Source organism: Lontra canadensis, unplaced genomic scaffold (assembly GCF_010015895.1).
Source record: "Lontra canadensis isolate GAN:19392208 unplaced genomic scaffold, GSC_riverotter_1.0 scaffold51, whole genome shotgun sequence".
NCBI lineage: Eukaryota > Metazoa > Chordata > Mammalia > Carnivora > Mustelidae > Lontra > Lontra canadensis.
In genome coordinates this window covers 7,853,363-7,873,402 of record NW_022631045.1, presented here as the reverse complement: position 1 = coordinate 7,873,402, position 20,040 = coordinate 7,853,363, and the positions used below count along the sequence as shown (strand labels likewise).

Genomic DNA, 20,040 nt, shown 5'->3' with positions numbered 1-20,040 from the left:
TAAAAAAAAGGAAATGGGATTTGGAGCCAAAATTTTGCTATAACAGGGAACAGAGAAATGGAATTGTAGTTGGAAGAAAGGACATTTATTAGCATTATTATTAATCATAGAGACATTTTGGTAGGATGACTTCATTTTAATAAAGAGGATTTTATGTATCTATAGGAGAGATTCTAGCCCATTAGTTAAGAATTGGGATTTGGAGTCAGAGAGCCCAGATTTAACTTTGAACCAACTGTTGTATAATTTTGTTGCCTGAAGGAAAAGTTACTCAGATTCTCTGAATTTTGGATTTATCATCTGTAATTAATAGTGAAAATTATAACCTCCTAAGGATTAATACAAGCTCATACTTTTAAAGAGCGTTATAGTCAACTGTATTGTGCTTTTTAGTATCTCTCTTGGAGTCTTAGATGGAAATAATAGTTGGGCTTATTATCTTACAAACAGTGAGTTGAATAGTCTCCATATTAATATTGTTATAGATTTGTTTAGCCCACTAATAATTTGTATGTAGAACTGCATTATTTTTCTTTCCCCTTTTTAATTCAGGAGGAAAGATCATAAGCTTAAAATTGACAAGCAGCAGTTTTCAGAAGGCATGGTGCAGGGTAATATGGATGGGTGGAGGGAGGAGAGGGGATTTAATTTCATCCACCAGTAGGTTGTAGTACCATATTCACATAGAAGTATACCCACATTCCTACTGACATGTTTTGTTTTCCCCTAGACTGACTTGGTGAATACTAAATGCTGCCTTGAAATGTTTCCTATTGGTTGTGGGTTGAGCTGGTACATTACATAGACAGGTTACTTCCTGTCTTCATGCTTCAGTCAGGCTTTTTATTTTTTATTGGTTGTTTAGACTAGATTTAATACATTTTTAGAGCTGCCAAAAACAAATGTAATAGATGGTATCCTAAGGCTACAACTAGGCTCACTGGGCTACGATCAAACTCTGCCTTTGGCAGGCTCTTTGATACTTGCTAAATTCTCTGGCTTGGCTTGTTTACTTAAGTTCTTAGAAGTTCTAAATATAAACTTTGGGTGAATTCATTGCAGCATAACTCTTTGAGTAAGCCTTTATATATGGAATGGTTTAAATATTATTTGTGCTCTCAAAACTAGTCTTAAAAACAAAAAAGAGGGTGCCCGGGTGGCTCAGTCAGCTAAGTGTCTACCTTTGGCTCAGGTCATGATCCCAGGGGCCTGGGATGGAGTCCCATGTCTGGTTCCCTGCTCCACAGAGAGTCTGCTTCTCCCTCTGGTCCTCCTCCCATTTGTTCTTCCAATCTTTCTCTCTTTTTCTTTCAAATAAACTAAAATAAAAACCAAAAAGGTAGTTATATTATTTATTCCTAAATCTAATTTTTATAGTCAGTCATTCTAATCCAGTGAAATTAAATGAATATCTGGCCTTGGCCTTCCTACTACTTTAATAAAATTAATTAATAGCACAATAGCCTAAATAAAATAAAATTAATTAGTAGCCAAAACTGTATAATTAATTTAGAGAAGGCCCAAATTTCGTAACCTGTGAAGCATGGTAAGTAACTTAGCTGTGCTACAGCTGCCACTGGCCTTCTGTCTTCTCTTTGGGGCAAGTAGCTTCTCTGACCACAATGGTTTAAACCAAGGGAAAATGTCCAGGTTTCCTGAATTTTGTTTTAGGGGAAGGTTAAGGAAATGATCAGAAATGACTTTCTTTTCACTAATGTATGAAGCAGTAGGGAGGCTATCAGCTTTCTTTGCTCTGGGGGTGGATGTGTTTGGTATACTGTTTTACTTCTTTCCCGTTCTGTTTCAGAGTCTGACAAAGAGGAGAAACCACAAAGCACTGTTATACCCAAGGAAGTGACACCAGCCCTGTGCTCACTCATGAGCAGCTATGGCAATCTCTCAGGGTCAGACAGTGAGCCAGAAGGTAAGTCATGGGCTCAGTTGTTACAGGTGGGTTTGTTTTGTTTTGTTGCTTTTTGAATTTGGTGTGTACTATGCGCCAGTACGTACACATCCTTTCATGTGTGTCTTTCTGAGGACAAGATGTGTCAAGCATATTCTTTATTTCATCTTCACATTTTTCATTTGGTGTTAGCATGGGATAAAGGAAAACTTGAGAAATGAGGAAATGTATTGCTAGTCTGGGAGAAAAAGGCAAAAATAATATGACAGGATAGGAAGGGGAAGAAATAATGTTTCACTAATGGAATCAAAGAAAATTCTAAAAGATACAGCAAAGAAAGTTAATTTCCTCTGTTTACTCTCAAGAACCCTTGTCTTAACATATTTAGAGCACCTTTGGTCGGTGAAAAGAGGTCCTTTGTAACAAAGTGAATGACAGAATTCCTTACATGTATGTAGAGCATTTTTTTTATGGAGCACATTTACATAAATTACTTCATTTGGAGAACATAGTAACTCTATTCTTGTGTCAGATTAGCCTGTGTGCTTTAAAGACTGGATGAAATGGAATCCTTTCAAGGTTCTTTCTAAGTAATGGTGATGTACAGTACAGGATACATGTCTAACCTTTAGAAATGACAACAAACCAGCTTAATCTAGCATCTTTTCTTAGAGTTACCTCAAAGTTGTATGTTGTTGATCTGTTGTAGCATGGCAATTCTAAACCCACGGTTCATATAAATAATCAGCATATGTTTAGTGAATAAGCCTTGCCCTTCTGTTGTGGAAACCTGGCTCTGCACAGTAAGTTTATTTGGGCTTTACCAACTATGAGAGAATTCACGTGTCTGTGTCTCTGCACTAGATGTGTACTGAAGACAAAGAATACAGGGTCTACAGGTGAGTGTGTAGAAGGAAGGGAAGATTTTAATGTAATTGGATGACGATGGTGGCACTTTTAATGTTAATTAAGCTAGAGATAATCACTGTATAGTTGGAAGATGTTGAAGGAGAACAAGTTGGCATTAACTGTGAAGGATAATGTTTAGATATATCTGTAGCATAGGGATTTTTTTCTTCTTTTTTAATGGACCATGGTTTACTATGGTAGCTGTTTAAAAGCTACTTGAATTTTGAAATATAAACTACTTTGGTTTTATCAGGTATTTCTTAACAGATGGTTGCCTCTTCTTGTTTTTATTTTGATTTTATGTATAACAGTAGTTATTTCTTTACTCTTGTTTCCAGTACACTGATAGAAGATGGAGTTATTCTTTAAACACATATTACATTTCCTGCTTATCGCGTGTTTTTATGACAGGTGATAGCAATGAAAGCTGTTACCACATTACTGAATCTTATAAAAACAAGCCACACTAATGCTCTCTCTCTCTCTCCCAAGATAAAACATTTAATACTTTCATTCTCATGTCTTTATTTGCATACACACAAGCAGACAAGCAGGGGGAGTGGCAGGGAGAGGGAGAAGCAGGCTCCCTGCTGAGCAAGGAGTGCCTGAGGGACTTGATCCCAGGACCCTGGGATCATGACCTCAGCTGAAGGCAGATGCTTAACTGACTGAGCCACCCAGGAGCTGCCACCATTTTTAAATTAGAAGAAAGGAAGGAAACTGGGAGGGATCTTTTGAGGTCCCACTCCTTCATTTGTAGAAACTTCTGCTGAAAGAAGATAAGTTGACAAAGCTGGTATGTGAGAGAGCTAATAGAAAGCCCAGGTTTAGGGACTTAAAAATCTAAAAAAAAGCCAGCTGTATTGACTTTCATTGTAGTCATTCTCTTTGTTATAGTTAGTGTCTTACTGCACAGAAATGCATAGCTTTATCTTATAGATAAGAGAAGGTATTTATCTATTAAAAGATATATTTTTTCTTACATGAATTTATTTTTACTAATTGTCTACAATGCCCTGCCTGAAGGAAAAACCCCTTGCTTTATATTCCTAAGGCTTCAGAATTATTATATGTAGTTTGAATTCAGCTTTATTAAGCCATCCAGGTCACCAGCAAGTTTCCAACTTCCCTTGTAAGTTCTGGGCTATGGGATAGGATATTGACACATAGGGACTTTGGAAGAGATAAACCAAAGAAATAAAGTGGACTTTTCACCATGAAATAGCATCTAGAAGGCTGCTTATTTAAGTGGATTCTAAATGGAGAGGAGCAGTTTGATTCCTCACAGATTTTAACAATTGTATCATCATAGTTATAATCTATCTTGATTTAGGAATCGATACAAAGGTGTATAGAGGATCTTAAATGTGACCAGTGCTGCTCCAGAATGAGTTTTAAACAAGGAAGGGGTCCCTCAAGAAAGACTGAAGCAAAACAAGAGGCTATGCTTGGCTCTGGGGACATCAGAATCATTAAGATCATTAAGTTATACATAGGAAAGAAAATTTCAGTGAGTGATATTTCCAAATGGGTTAGTTTGATATCTGTTCTGGATTTTGCATGTTAGTTTTTTGTTTTTGTTTTGCCATGTTAGAAGTTAAGCACGGTTTGGTAGCTCTCCAAAATTTTTTTTTCTCAAACTGGTGTGGGCTAGGACTGGGGGTCCTCCAAATCGAAAACTTTTTTTTTTTTTAATTAACATATAATGTATTATTAGCCCCAGGGGTACAGGTCTGTGAATCATCAGGCTTACACACTTTACAGCACTCACCATAGCACATACCCTCCCCAATGTCCATAACCCAACCACCCTCTCCCTACCTCTCTACCCCCGGCAACCCTCAGTTTGTTTTGTGAGATTAAGTCTCTTATGGTTTGTCTCCCTCCCAATCCCATCTTGTTTCATTTTGAAAACTCATTTTAAAAGGCCACAAACCGAAAGGTGTGATTTATAGATTTGAAAAAATTCATTGGTTGTATTTTACATTTATTTGGATTGATAAATATTACATTAAAATATGATTCTAAGCTGGGAAATGTTGTGAGCCTCAAGAAAAATATAAAGAGTCTCAGTTCCTCATTCCTTAGCAGAAAATTGACAGTGTAAGCTCTGATTCCTTTGACTCTTGTATTCCTGGATTGGAGGATCAATACTTTTTTTTCTTTTCTTTTTTTTTAAGATTTTACTTATTTATCTGAGAGAAAGAGAGAAATTGTGAGCAGGGGAGGGGCAGAGGGAGGATCAGACTCCCCACTGAGCAGGGTGCCCATTTCAGGGTTCCATCCCAGGACTCCAGGTTCATGACCTGAGCTGAAGGCAGATGTTTAACCAGCCAGTACCCTGGTTTTCCTTTATTGCCTTTTGCTACTATTCCCATAGTTTTGAACTCTATAAACCACTTTGAATTCTTTGCTCCATTTTTATATGGTTACATTTCTCTAATTATTTTTCTTTTTTCCATCATTTTGAAGACATATCAAAACCGTGGTCATCACAACAAATTCTTTCTTTTTTTCTTTCTTTTTCTTTTCTTGGAGATAGAGAGCATACACACACATATGCACCTGAGTGGGTTGGAGGGGGAGAGAGGGTCTCAAGTAGGCTCCATGCTCAGCACAGAGCCCAGCATGGGGACTCAATCTCATTAACAACGCTGAGATCATGACCTGAGCTGAAATCAAGAATTGGATGCTTGGGGCGCCTGGGTGGCTCAGTGGGTTAAAGCCTCTGCTTTCAGCTCAGGTCATGATCCCAGGGTCCTGGGATCAAGTCCCACATCAGGCTCTCTGCTCAGCAGGGAGCCTGCTTCCCCCCCCCCCCTCTCTGCCTGCCTCTCTGCCTACTCGTGATCTCTGTCTGTCTGTCAAATAAATAAATAAAATCTTAAAAGAAAAAAAAGTTGGATGCTTAACCAACTGAGCCACCCAGGTGCCCTGTCATAGCAAATTCTTACATAGTGCTTTTTCTGTGTCAGGCCCTGTTTTATGTGCTTTACTCATCTAAGTATTATAATAACCTCATGAAGCAGGTGCCATTATTTATGAGGATATTTAGGTAGAGATAAGTAACTTGCTCTAGGATCACAACTGGTATGTGATGGAACTAGTATTTGAACAGTTTAGGACCAGGGTTTGTGCTTCAAATACTTACCCTGTACTTCCCTTCGAATGTAATTAACACTTGGGTGTAAAGGTTTTGAGGGATATGATTAGACTCCTACACTCTTGTTCAGGCATTTGAACCCAGTCTCCCAACTTCTAGAATCGAACTCTTTATATCACATCAGCTTGTCAAAAATACAGAATAACCATTTTGGCGGTGAGGGGAGGGGATCCTTAAAACTTGTGAGTTTTCAACTAATCATATGGTTTTTCCTCTTTATTTTGTTAATATGGTGAAATGCATTGATTGATTTTCAAGTATCAAACCAGTCTTGTATTCTTGGAATAAAATCTACTTAGTCATGATTATTACCTTTTTAATACATTACTGGATTTGATTTGCTAATAATTTATTAAAGATTTTTACTTTCATGTTCATAAAGGATTATTGGTTTGTGTTCCTCTTTTCTTGTAATGACTTTGTCTGGATTTGGTATAAGTTGGGATCTCTTTCCTTCTCCACTTCTTTTAAGGGTCTGTGTAGGGATTGCTACCATTTTTTCGTGTATGTGGAATTCAATAGTGGAGTCATCTACCTGGCATTTTGGGGGGAGGGTAGATTTTAAATTCTGAATTAAATTTCCTTAATAGGTATAGGACTATTTAGATTTTCTATTTTTTCTTGTTAAGCTTTGGTAATTTGTGTTTTTCAAAAAAATTTGTTTCATCTAAGATGTCAAATTCATTGGCGTACAGTTACTTAAAGATATTTTCTTGTGCTGTTGGATCTATAGTGATGTTTTCTCTTTGATTCCTCATATTATTAAATGGTATTTTAAGAATTTTTTTCTTGATCAGTCTTGCTAGCTGTTTGTTAATTTTATTAATCTTTTCAGAGTATACCAACTTCTGGCTTTATTGATTTTTCTCTGTTGGCTGTTTCTTTTTCTTTTTTTTTTTTTTGAAGATTTTATTTATTTATTTGACAGAGAGAAAGACAGCAAGAGAGGGAACACGAGCAGGGGAAGTGGGAGAGGGAGAAGCAGACTCCCTGCTGAGTAGAGCAGGGATCCAGATGTAGGTAGGGCTGGATCCCAGGATCTTGGGATCATGATCCGAGCCAAAGGCACGTGTCCAACAACTGAGCCTCCCAGGCGCCCTTCTTTTGGTTGTTTCTAATTCATTGATTTTCGCTTTGTTATTTATTCCCTTCTCACTCTCTGCCTTCTGTAGTGGAAGTTCAGATAATTGATTTTAGGCTTTTCTTCATTTCTTTTTAATTTTTTAAAATTTTTAATTCTTTTTTTTTTCATTCTTTCTTTCTTTCTTTCTTTTTTTTTTTTTAAAGATTTTATTTATTTATTTGACAGAGAGAGATCGCACATAGGTAGAGAGAGAAAGGAGGAAGCAGGCTCCCCGCCAAGCAGAGAGCCCAATGCAGGACTCGATCCCAGGACCATGACCTGAGCCAAAGACAGAGGCCCAACCCACCGAGCCACCCAGGCACCCTTTTTCTTCATTTCTAATAAAGGCAATCAAAGCTATAAATTTGCCTCCATGCATTGCTTTAGCTGCATCCTACAAATTTTTGTTATGTTTTCATTTTTATTGTTTAAAAATATTTTCTAATGTCTCTTGTGGTTTATTCTTTAACATGTGGGTTAGTTAGATGTGTGTTGTATAGTTTCCAGAGATTTGGCAGTTTTCTAGATAGTTTTCTGTTAATTATTTTACTTTAATTCTGTTATGGTTAGAGGGCATATTTGCACACTTAGAGGTTTTTTTTTTCCAGTTCATTGAGACTTGTTTTGTAGCCTAACACAAATGAATGTTCATGTGAACCTGACAAAAATATGTATTGAGTTGAGTGTTTGTCAGTTTGAGTTCTTAGTCATACTCAGGTCTTCTCTATCCCTGCTCATTTTTTGTTTAATTTTCTGAGTAATTTTTGTTTAAATTACTGAGCAGTGTTAAAAGTCTCCAACCTTAATAATGGTTTTGTCTGTTTCTTGTTTCAGCTCTGTGGGCTTTTGCTACATGTATAGTGAAATGCTGTTATTAGGTGTTACTATTTTGCTTTCTTGATGAATTGATTTCTTTATCGTTATGAAGTGCCCTTTTTTGTCCCTGGTTATAGTCCCTGTTCTGAAGTCTCCTTTGTCTGATATTGATATAACCAATCCAGCCTTTTTATAATTGGTGTATGCATGGAATTTTCTTTCCTCCTTTTACTTTTAGTCTATGACTGGTCATAGGCAGTCCTTGCTTTGTACTTCCTTGGTAACTGAGATTTAATCTCAGTTCTGTTTGTGAAAGCAAGAACTACCTACAATTTAAAGTTGGTTTCTTGTAGACATGACATAGTTGATCTTGTTGTTCTCTACCATCCCGCCCCAGTCTGACCACTCACCCTTTTAAGTGGGATGTTTAAACTATTTAAACATATTGTAATTATTGATATGGCTTGTTTCTTTTTGTCTCACCTTTTGTTCTATTTTCCTTCTTTTCCTGCCTTTGGATTTATGCTGCCTAATTATTAGGGCAACGCAAATATAGGTTTATTTGTTGAACTCTTTGTTTTACTTTTTAGGAGTTGGTCTATCTAGAGTTTATAGTATGCAACTAACACTTATCACAATATACTTTAGTGATGTTATACCACTTCATATAGGATTTAAGAATTTTATAGCAATATACTTACACTCTCCTCTTCCATTCCTTTGTGCTGTTGTTATCAGGTTTTCCTGCAGATGTTCTGAATCCTACATGCATTGTTACTATTTTTGCTTAGAATAGTCAGTTATCTTTAAAACCTTTTTTAAACCAGAAAAAAAGTCTTTTGTATTTATCCACATATTGATGATTTCTGATGCTCTTCATTCCTTTGTGTAGATCCAAGATTCCGTCTGGTATTATTTCCTTCATAGAGATCACTTTCTGTAACTCTTTATGGTAATCTCTTCAGTTCTTGGCAGTTATATTTCTGATTTGAAAAATATGGTACTACATTGAAAATGCCTAGTTTTTATTAATAAGTAGCCAGTATTATGGCTTTTTTGGTTATTTTGTAAGTTTACCTTTTTTTTTTTTTTTTGGGTTAATCTTTGTATTTGTTTTTCATTACTTTCAGAAGCTCCCATTAAGACTGAAGCAGACATTCTGGTGGCCGATGAGGTTCTTCATAGCAATACTCCTACTCCTGAGAGACCCAGTCCCAGTGCTAAAGTGACTGCTAGGAAGTATGAGAGCCCAAAGAAAAGTTTTAAAAAGACAAAACCTAAGAGGAAAAAAGATTATCACAACTATCAAACATTATTTGAACCACGGACACACCATCCATATCTCCTGGAAATGGTAAATGATTTTTCTTTACATTCTAATCTTTGTGTTCTTCTCAAATGATAAAGATAGAGCCACTGGGTTTCCTCATGGGTTCATGCATGCGTGTTTTTAAAGTTTACCAAAGACATTTGCTCCTTGAAGACTCCATTTGTGTATCTTAATTTTGAAACTGCATTTGGAATACAGCTGATATTCAGTAAATATGGAATAGTATACTTTTCAAAACTGCTTAAAATAAAAGGATCTGTAGAATTAACTGATGGGTAAGGAAATATGTATTGAGGTGTACTGACATTTTTCAGGTTTCTCTTGAAATCACAACTAAACACAATGGCAGACTGAAGGGAGAAGGAGTTTTTTTATGTGTTTATTTTGTGCATTATTGGCTTTATTCTTAGTGTGATGTGCTGAAAAATCTATTTCTTCAAATTTTAAAAGAAGCAGCAGCACATCTTTTGATTCTAAGTAATGGACATGAAGTCGTTCAAAGATCCAGTTCTTTTGTGCTAGAAGTAATAGAAAATATTCCAAAATTTTTACTAGAGTTGTAGAACTATTGACAATGTGTGAAAGTCGTTTTTGCCCTGTCAGCTAAGTGTTTCTGCTATAGCTGAACTGTTCTGTAGCTACACTCTTTGAGGTGTTACATGTAGACACAGTTGCTTCTTGTTTAAATTGATCTGGAATGGACTGTCTATTTTGTAAATTTCAGTGCTTCTATAAAGTAAATTGCATTTTTAAAATACTTACCTCATAAGTGGTAAATTAAATCTTATGTTCACTAGATGTTCATTCCTTTGTGAGGTCTCTCTACTGCACTAATGACATCAGCAGATAAATTGAGTGATCTTATCCTTTTTGACAAATTACAGATGATTCCTTGGTTATGTATTTCATCTAAATACGGGGGATTTTTAGATTTCCTTCAATTACAATAAGCACAAAAGTGAAAAGTTACAAAAGCCCAGGAATGTTGGGATTTTTTTTTACTGCTGGTTTCATCATTACTATATTTACTGTATCTGCTCATCAGTTTCTATACTGTTTGTAGGTTTGGGTTTAGGAGGATCCTCTTTGACATGATTTGTGGATTAAAGAATTGCAGACGTTTAAACCTGTATTTCCTGTCCTTTGTTACATACTTCACATGCCCAATGTGAACATTTGTGCCATACAAAAAGCTAGATAATCTTGGTATAAATTAAAAAGAAATGTTCTTATATTATTTTTTAACAAGATAATTTAAATATAATAATCTATTTAAATATATATTACAAACTTATTAAAAATTATATTGTGAGTATATAAATATATATATCTTTATTGTTTTGTTCTTTAGGGGAGACACATATAATATTTTAGGATATATTTTATTTACCAGCTAATCATTTTATTTATTATTTTTTAGCTTTTAGCTCCGGACATCCGACATGAAAGAAATGTGATTTTGCAGTGTGTTAGGTATATCATCAAAAAGGACTTTTTTGGACTTAATACTAATTCTGCAAAAACTGAAGATATATAGGTATCTGATGTTTCAGCACTCATGTGAAATAGTCCCATTCTAAAGTTAGTGGAGGAAAACCTTTTTAAAAAAAACAAAACAGAACAAAACAAAAATGGATTAATAATTAAATTGTAGGCCTCATGGGATATTATGTTGGATTTTTAAATCTTTCCTTTGAATCTATGCAAATAAATACATAACTGATTTTTAAGACTGTGTCTGTATTGTTGGGGATGTGCATAGTATTTGCTGGCAGAATTCTGTTATTATATTTACTTGTATGTATTGCTGTCAGGTAAGGACGTCTGCTCTGGGGACAGTTAAGAATTAGATACTGGTTTAGTAGTAAAGAAAAAAGCTTTAAAAATGTTAAATTCGGCTGAGCAAAACTTTAGCTTAGGGAGAGAAGTACATTCATTTTGTTTTTAATGCAGGAGAACAAGAATCATTCTTTAACCATAGCAAGGGGGATTATTTAGAAAATAAACCGTATCAAATTAATATATTCGAAAGGTCTTGAAATTTAAAATTTCCCTGTTTATTTCAAAGGACATTTTGAAATTCACCTATTGGCGCTAATTATTTCAAATATTGAATGTTTGGAATATTAATATAGATAAGGCCTTTGAGTGTGTTTAGATTCACTGAAAATGCTTGTTTTTGGTATGGTTCATAATTGGACCTTTTTAATTTCTCTGTTGAAAACTATATAAAACATGGTACTTGATGAAGCCCATCTAATTTATAGTCAAAACAGTAGTTTGTAAAATAAAGTAAAACCTTAGAACCAGTTTTAAGATTTAATTAAAATTCACCCTATGAGCATATCAATTGAACCCTTTTTAAATAGATCCTTTAATACCAAAGATTTTTTTTCCCAGAATTTTTTTTAATTTAATTTCTTTTCAGTGTAACAATTCATTCACCCAGCACGCCGTGCAATACGTGCCCTCCATAATACCCACCACCAGGATCCCCCAACCTCCCACCCCCAACCCCTTCAAAACCCTCAGATTGTTTTTCAGAGTCCATAGTTTCTCATAGTTCATCTCCCCCTCCAATTTCCCTCAACTCCCTTCTCCTCTCCATCTCTCCGTGGCCTCCGTGTTATTTGTTATGTTCCACAAATAAATGAAACCATATGATAATTGACTCTCTGCTTGACTTATTTCACTCAGCATAATCTCTTCCAGTCCCGTCCATGTGGCTACAAAAGTTGGGTATTCATCCTTTCTGATGGAGGCATAATACTCTATAGTGTTTATGGACCACATCTTCCTTATCCATTCGTCCGTTGAAGGGCATCTTGGTTCTTTCCACAGTTTGGCGACTGCGGCCATGGCTGCTATGAACATTGGGGTACAGATGGCCCTTCTTTTCACTACATCTGTATCTTTGGGGTAAATACCCAGTAGTGCAATTGCAGGGTCATAGGGAAGCTCTATTTTTAATTTCTTAAGGAATCTCCACACTGTTCTCCAAATTGGCTGCACCAACTTGCATTCCCACCAACAGTGTAAGAGGGTTCCCCTTTCTTCACATCCTCTCCAACACACGTTGTTTCCTGTCTTGCTAATTTTGGCCATTCTAACTGGTGTAAGGTGGTATCTCAATGTGGTTTTAATTTGAATGTCCCTGATTAATACCAAAGATTTTGATCTTATTTTCTAGTCACTTGTGCTAGCTAGAGCTGGAGCCCTCCCCTTTTGACTGGGTTTTTTAAAAATTAGTCTGTTGTAGTTGAAAAATTGACGTTACCTGACGTTGTGATTATTTAAGTCCATAAATCTTGCCTGCAAGAAAACGGCAAGAAAGCTGATGGCAGCCCTGAAGAAAGACCTCTGTAAGATCCTATCCAGAATCCTGGAGCACCCGGCATGTAACACTGTGATACTACAGACCTGAGATCAAAATTCATACTTAGGCCAGTGTTTCCCCATACAGATCTTACTCTGTTTCATTCTCCTCCTCCAGTGAATCCCATGTTTTAGAAAATTACCTGTCCACCACATTACTTAATTCAGTTTATACAACACTGTTGAGTTCTTACGTAGGTGCCGACTGGAAGCATGGATTGATTGAAAATATAAAAATAATGAGGCCTTGCCTGACTTTAAGGAACTCACTTTAATTTTTATATTATTCATAGCTGTGACTCTTAAACCAATCCATCTCATCAGAGTGAAGTAACCAGTGTTACAAAACTGGGTTGGTATTCTAAAACATGATTTAGTCTGTAGTTTTATCATAGGTTGGCATGCAAATTCCATAGACTTTAACTACATAAATGAATTCAGACTCTCAGTCTGCTTTCACAGACCTCTGTAACTCCAGGAATGTTCACAATCACTGCTTTAAAGGGTATTGTGCGAAAAGTTTTATTTTCAATTTCTCTTGCTTTCTAATAAATGTATTTAAGACGGAACACGCTCTTCTGAGTACTGCCTTGGCTGTGTCTGGCAGTCTTGAGCTCTGGTGACTGTTGTCGTTTATTTCTAAATGGGTAATTTCAGTTTCAGTTGCCGGATTCAGCAATTAACCCAGGAATTCTTCAAGTGCGTTTAAAATTTTTAAACACCTAGAATACAGCCCATGTGGTTTCTACTTTATGGAATACATGGTCAATATTTGTAAATATTGAGTGTTTTCAGAGGGAGGGGTGCCTATTCTTGGATACAAAGTTTTTTTTGGATTTGGCTTATTAATTGTTCATAGAGTCTACATTCCTGTCTTACTGTTCATATAGTGAATTAATTTCTGAATGTGAAAGAAAGCAATATATGATGACTTTTGGTGAGTTGTGTCTTTTGTAACCATGAAATACTCTTGTTTGTCGTCAGGACTCTCTGCAATGACCTATTTCCCCCAATTAATGTAGTCAAAACAGCTTTCTGGGAGTTCAGTCTAATGGTCTCTGAGGAATTTAATCCATCTATATTAATTGAAATTGTTGAAATGTTTGGAGCGTCCCTGCCATTGTATTTTGTATCTTACTTCAGCATTTCAGTGGCATGATTGAGCATTGTTTTTTCTCTTAGTTTTTCTTTCTAGTGCTTTGGAAAGAATCAAACCTATTGCTCTTCCTTTAGTGGTTATCCTTTTCTCTGAGTTTGCAGCTATAGTGGCTGTGTCTTCCACTCCTCTCCCTTAACCATTCTCTCACTTCCCCACCTGGACCTCTCCTCCTGGTGTAATGATGTGGGATTTGTTTCAGATTAATCTCTGTTATCTTGGTGTATGTGTTTGTGTGTGTTTCAACAGTATGTGTAGTTATTTAGACAACTATAAGTTTTACTGTTTCCTTCTCACTGCTTTTTCTTTCATCCCAAGGTTATGATTCGCTTTTTTGGTTTACTGCAGCATATCATCAGTTAATCCCATCAGATTGAATCCTCCACTTGAATTTTTTTAAAATTGGGTTTTAGGGTGTTAGGTTCAAAATCCTTTCCCTTTAGAATTTTGAAGCCCTAATATGATGGTCTGCTAGCATCCAGTATTGCTGATTTAAAAACCCAACACCAATCTGATTCTCTCACCTTCTCTTTTATATATTGATAAAGACCCATTTTTTTCTGTCATTGAAAAACATTTAGGATTTTCTTTTTATGCTTTGAGTCCTAAAAGTTTCACCATTGTGTGTCTAGGTATGTGGGATATTTGTCATACCCCATGGTCCTTTCACTCTGAAGAACTGTACCATTCTTGGACGAAGAGCAGTTTCTAATATGGTTTCTTTAATGATTTTCTTTCCATTTTATCAGTTTCATTTTTCTGGAACTCTTACTGAGTGTGGGACCTCCTGCCTTGGTCCTCTGTTCACTGGACATTTATATTTTATCATTTATATTTTGCTCCATTCTGGAAGAATTCTTCAGATGTGATTGTCCAGATCATGATTCGCTCCTCAGGCATGTCCATTACAATAGTATTTTAAGTTTTCTGTTTCCTTTTAAGTTTAGTCATTTGTTTTTAAATATTCAAGATTGCCCTCTTGGTCTAACTGCTTTTTTCATAGATGTGGTACCCTTACATTCCTGGGGATCTCAGTTGGAATTTTTACATTATTTTCTATTCCTTCAATTACTCATGTTCCCTATTGCCAACTGTTTTGTTAATTATTAATTATCTTTACTACTATTTGTTGTCTTCAAAGGATCATTCAAATATATGGAAGAGATTCACTTGATTAATGTATTGGTAGTTGGGTGTAGATTTTCCCCACATTGCTATGAGCCTTCTTTTCTCCAAAAGACTTTTTTACCTTGACTAGGAGAAGAGGGCTTGTTCACACAGACTTTTAATAATACATGGATGGGAATGGGCAGGAGATCTAGACTTTTGTTCCATCCTCAGCCCCATCCCTGGAGAGTCACCGTGTTTGCCAAAATCGAGGTCTTGATTCTGAGGACAAGCTCTTCTCTCCAGGACAGAACTCACCCACTCCCACTAATCACTTGGTTTTGGAGGTGGACAAGGTTAGGATGGGACAGTCACTGCTGGAGGCCCCCACCTATCTGTCACTTGTTGACTCAGCTTCGGGTATCCTTAGGATTGCTTTCCCCTTTTTGATTGTTGTCTCCTGGGCTGGTTGGGGCGGAGGCTCTCCATTCTTGTTTTTTGTTGGTCTGATCAGCTTTACAGGGGCTCCCCAACTTCAGTGGACATCAAAATCACCCAGAGGGCTTATTAAATCCAGATTGCAGGGCCCTACCCCTGAAGATTATAAGGAGGTTGGGATGTGGCCTGTGAATTTGCATTTCTAACACGTTTACAGGGATGCCGATAAGGTTTGTCTGGAGGACCACATTAAGAACCACTGTGGGGGCACCTGGGTGGTGGCTCAGTGGGTTAAAGCCTCTGCTTTCGGCTCAGGTCATGATCCCAGAGTCCTGGGATCGAGGCTCTCTGCTCAGCAGGGGCCCTGCTTCCTCCTCTCTTTCTCTGCCTGCCTTTCTGCCTACTTGTGATTTCTGTCTGTCAAATAAATAAACAAAATCTTTAAAAAATAAACAAACAAAAAAACACGTTTAAGAACTTGAGAGTTTCTCAAAACCACTGGCACCTCAATATTACCTTTTGTACTCCTTCCCTGTTGTAAATCTCCAGTTCTTTTTTTTTTTTTCCTTTTTATTTATTTATTTGACAGAGAAACACAGCAAGAGAGGGAACACAAGCAGGGGGAGTAGGAGAGGGAGAAGCAGGCTTCCCATGGAGCAGGGAGCCTGATGTGGGGCTTGATCCCAGGACCCTAGGATCATGACCTAAGCCAAAGGCAGGAGCTTAACAACTAAGCTATCCAGGCACCCCTAAATCTCCAGTTGTTGTTTTTTTTTAAATATCATTTCAAGGAATTTGTAGCATAAAGAGAGGGATAGTCCACTGTTTTAGTCTAGATTTTTAATTTCTTCATTCATTAAATTCTTCAGTTTTAGAATAAGCTTCTTTAAAAATATTTCTCCTTTTTATGGCTATTTTTAAAAAAGATTTATTAGAGAACACACACACATGAGAGAAAGAGAGAGAGCAAGAACGGGGAGAGTAAGGAGCAGACTCTACTGAGCAGGGAACCTGATGTGGGGCTTGATCCTAGGACCCTGGGATCATGACCTGAGCCAAAGGCAGACGCTTAACCAACTGAGCCATCCAGGTGCCCCGTTTCCTTGTTAAGGCTTTTTAAAAAGCTTTTCATTTTGGAAAATGTCAAACATATGTAAAAGTATAGAGTAATGCAATGACACCCATCTTTCCACCTGTCATGCAGCTTCAATGCTCGATCAGTCTGTGGCCAGTCTTATTTCTATCCACACCTCACCGATCCCTCCCCATCCCACCTGAGATTATTTAGAATCAAATGCCCAAGCATCTTAATTATTTTATTCTTACACATTTCAGTATATATCTCTAGAAGGTAAGGACTTAAAAAAAACCCCACCATATCTTTAAATTTAATAACTCCTTAAGATCATCAACTATCCAATCAGACAAATGAAGTTTCTATAACTTGTTAAGATAACATAGTTGAGATCATTCTGTGTATTTCATTTTGTACCTTGTTTATGTATCTCAAGTGCCAGGTTGGAAAAATATATTTTGGACATATTTTAAATGTGCTCAATTTGCTACTTACTACTTGTCACCTTCCTCTTTTCCATGAAAAAGTAGACATTTGAATTCTGAAATGGACTACGTATCATCATTTAAATGTGAAAATGGCAGTGCCAAGCGCAGTGGAGCTTACCGCTGCTCTTGTTGTGAGGGGAGAGGAAGATAGGAAAGCCCTGCTGAAGGAATAGGCCAGGGCCGGGGGTTTGCCATGTATTTAATAAGCATTTGAAAGTTGCCCTATTGACTTCCTTTGTCCAGTATCTATTTGCCAGATACACAAGGCTGAAATGGACTGAATGGTTACTCTGGGAATGGAAAGCCACTTTGACTGTGGTGGAAGCTTGTTCCAGAACAGTCTCCTGTTAGCATAGCTGGGGGCTTCTTGAGAGTGGCATAAGAAATGATGATTATTTCAAAATTGGAAGAGGAGGACACCAGTAAACATGAGTAAATGGAGTAATAGAGAAGACAGATACTCAGAATATGCCTGAACTGACATTTCTGTTCTTGATCACAGTTGCCGTAGACTGTGCCCTGCAGTGCAGTGCACACTATGAAACACTTCTGGGGTCTTCTGTTGATCTGTTGTACCAGTTAACTATAATGTGTCTTTGTGCACCTCCAGGACAACCTATAATGGCTTCACTTCAGAAATTTTCATAGTTTGTGTGAAGGTTTCCATACTGCAATTTCTGGCAGTCTCTAACTGGCTATTGGAGGGCAATACCGCCATTTCCTGAGTCAGCTATTTGCGAACGCATAGCATCTGTATGTTTTTCTGGTTACATTTCTGTTTTTATTTAATTTGTGAAGCTAAACTGTAGGCCTTATTTTTGTTACTCCAGTTTTCCATTGTGTCGTTTTTGGTAGTTCAGTTCAGGATACCACATTGCGTTTAGCAGCGCATCTCTCTTACTTACCTTGTTGTTCATTTTGTTGTTTTTTTGTGACAAGAGTAATATGCTCATTGTAAAACTTCAAATAATCCAGTAGTATATAAAATAAAAAAGTGGGGTTTGTTTTGCCCTGTACTCTTACCATCATGTTACCCAGAGATACCACTGTTAATAGTTTGGAATGTATTTCCAGACTTTTAAGATACACGTATTTACAAATGTCTAAATATGCTCATATAAATTTTGTTTTTAAATAGAAAAATCATCATAGATATTGCCTTGCAAATTTTTCACTTGACGGTATATCATGAATATTTATGTATATATATGTAAATATATGCATGTATGCATATATATGCTTTCACTTTTAACATCATTCCCCTATGGGGAAATTTGTTTCCAGTTTTTCTCTAAAGTTAATGAGACTACAGTGAACACTGCTGAATTTACAGTGATACACACTTTGTGTGTGTGTTTGTTTTTATCTATGAATATTTCTGTAGGAGTCTTGGGCTCAAAGGTCAAATGGCCTTTAGAAGGCTATATCAAATTACATTCTTATTAAAAATATGTTTAGAAAACATATCGAAACTTGAAATAAAAATAGATTCGCGTATGCCCTTTCAGTGTCACACGAGCAGTAGTTCTCAAAGTGTGGCCCAGGACCTTTCAGGGGGTCTGTGAAATTCAAACTGTTTTCATAATTCTAGGACATTACTTGCTCTTTTCACTCTAATTCTGTATGTGTGAATAGTTTTCCAAAAGCTATATGATATGTGATGCTGTCTTCACTATGACAGCTAATGGGAAGTGTCCTTGGCTATTCTTGTGTTGTCTAGAATTTTCTAAAGTGGTAGGTTGAGGATAAACATACATGAGTTTTTAGAGCTTAACTTGTTCTTAGTACTCTTGCTATCTTTGTTTTGCCTGTTATAGTCTTTGTAACCTTGTAATTATTGAATTAATGTCATCAATAAATTATTATTTTGAAATGCCAATGATCTGGAAAACTTTAAAATGATGCCACTCAGCTCACTACTTTTTTGTGTTAGAAAACAGATTTAAAAAATGTTAATTCATGTGAATATGTAAATGGTTTTTTGTTTTTAAGGCATTATATGCTTAAATTTTATTTTAATTTCTAATGCTATGTATATTAATAAATATAACCCATATAAACAAAAGTTCTTGGAGATCTCAATAATTTTTAAGAGTGTGAAGGAGTCCTAAGACCAAAATGTTTGGGAAGTCACTGTACTAGAGCAGTATCTAACAAATGCACCTGATGGTTAACTGACCCTTTTTGTTTGACTGATTCATTAGGGCCCAGACTCTGTAAGGCCTGATGTTAACTTCTACAAAACTGATAAGCCACAAATGAATTTTATTTGATAGAGTGACCTGTTCATTTTCTCTAGTAGAAGGGAGGTCATAGTTGTTTAGCCTTGTAGGACATTAATCATTTGAGTATAATCTTACTCCTGCATTCTCTTCCAGTATCGTCTCATTTCATCCTTTGGGATCCTTTGATAATAAGTTAAAGGAGTCTTTTGACCTGTGTTTTCTATCTTGTTTCCAACTTTTGAAAATTATTCTTTGACAAGTTCACGAGAGTTTCTTTTTATCCATGCCCTTACCAATGTATCACAGATCTTTTTACTGGTTTTGCTGATGCTATTGTAAGACTTAAGGACTTAAAAGTTAAGAAAAATTTTTAAACATTTCCTCAGTATTCAGTGCATCTGCTTTCTGTTCAGGGGCCTGAAGAGGATTCGGGACTCTAAGAGAAGGACTAGGCAGTGCCCAGGCTTCCCCTTCCATATCCCACATGGCATGGGGAGATGTGCCTTTCCTTCGAATACTCCTACCCCGGGAGTTGGTCCTGTCTGCAGCTGCCAGTCCAGAGCAGTAGTAGGGTCCTCAGTGTTGGACCTTTCACATGGAACACATGTTATATTCAGACAACCTTGTTGAGGGACAAGAATGTCCCAAAACAGCAAATACAGTAATTTTGTTATTCTGTCATGTGAGAGAATGGCATCTTTTTTTTGCATTTTCCTGACACCAGTTAATTTGGGAAACAAAGGCAGAAGAAAAATTACTAAATTTCCTTACTACCTACAGCCCATTGACAAGTCCTTGAAACAGGAAGAGTGACATTCCTCTAGGGACTCAACTGCCTCAATGTTAATACTTTGACAAGGGCAAAGGACAGTCTTAACCAGACTGCCCCCCAACCCCCAGCCAGGATCCTTTAAGTCTATTTTAACATACAA

General features: G+C 36.7%; 1 protein-coding gene across 1 annotated transcript in view; it reads left to right on the top strand.

Moving 5' to 3' along the window:
* The window catches only part of NUFIP1 (nuclear FMR1 interacting protein 1), a 44,370-nt gene extending 33,396 nt beyond the window's left edge, over positions 1-10,974 (top strand). The window contains exons 8-10 of the mRNA XM_032873986.1: positions 1,808-1,924; positions 9,045-9,268; positions 10,665-10,974. Coding sequence (XP_032729877.1) covers positions 1,808-1,924; positions 9,045-9,268; positions 10,665-10,781 — 458 coding nt within the window. The 3' untranslated portion in view covers positions 10,782-10,974. The remainder of the gene's footprint in view (positions 1-1,807; positions 1,925-9,044; positions 9,269-10,664) is intronic.
* Positions 10,975-20,040: the final 9,066 nt, after the last annotated feature.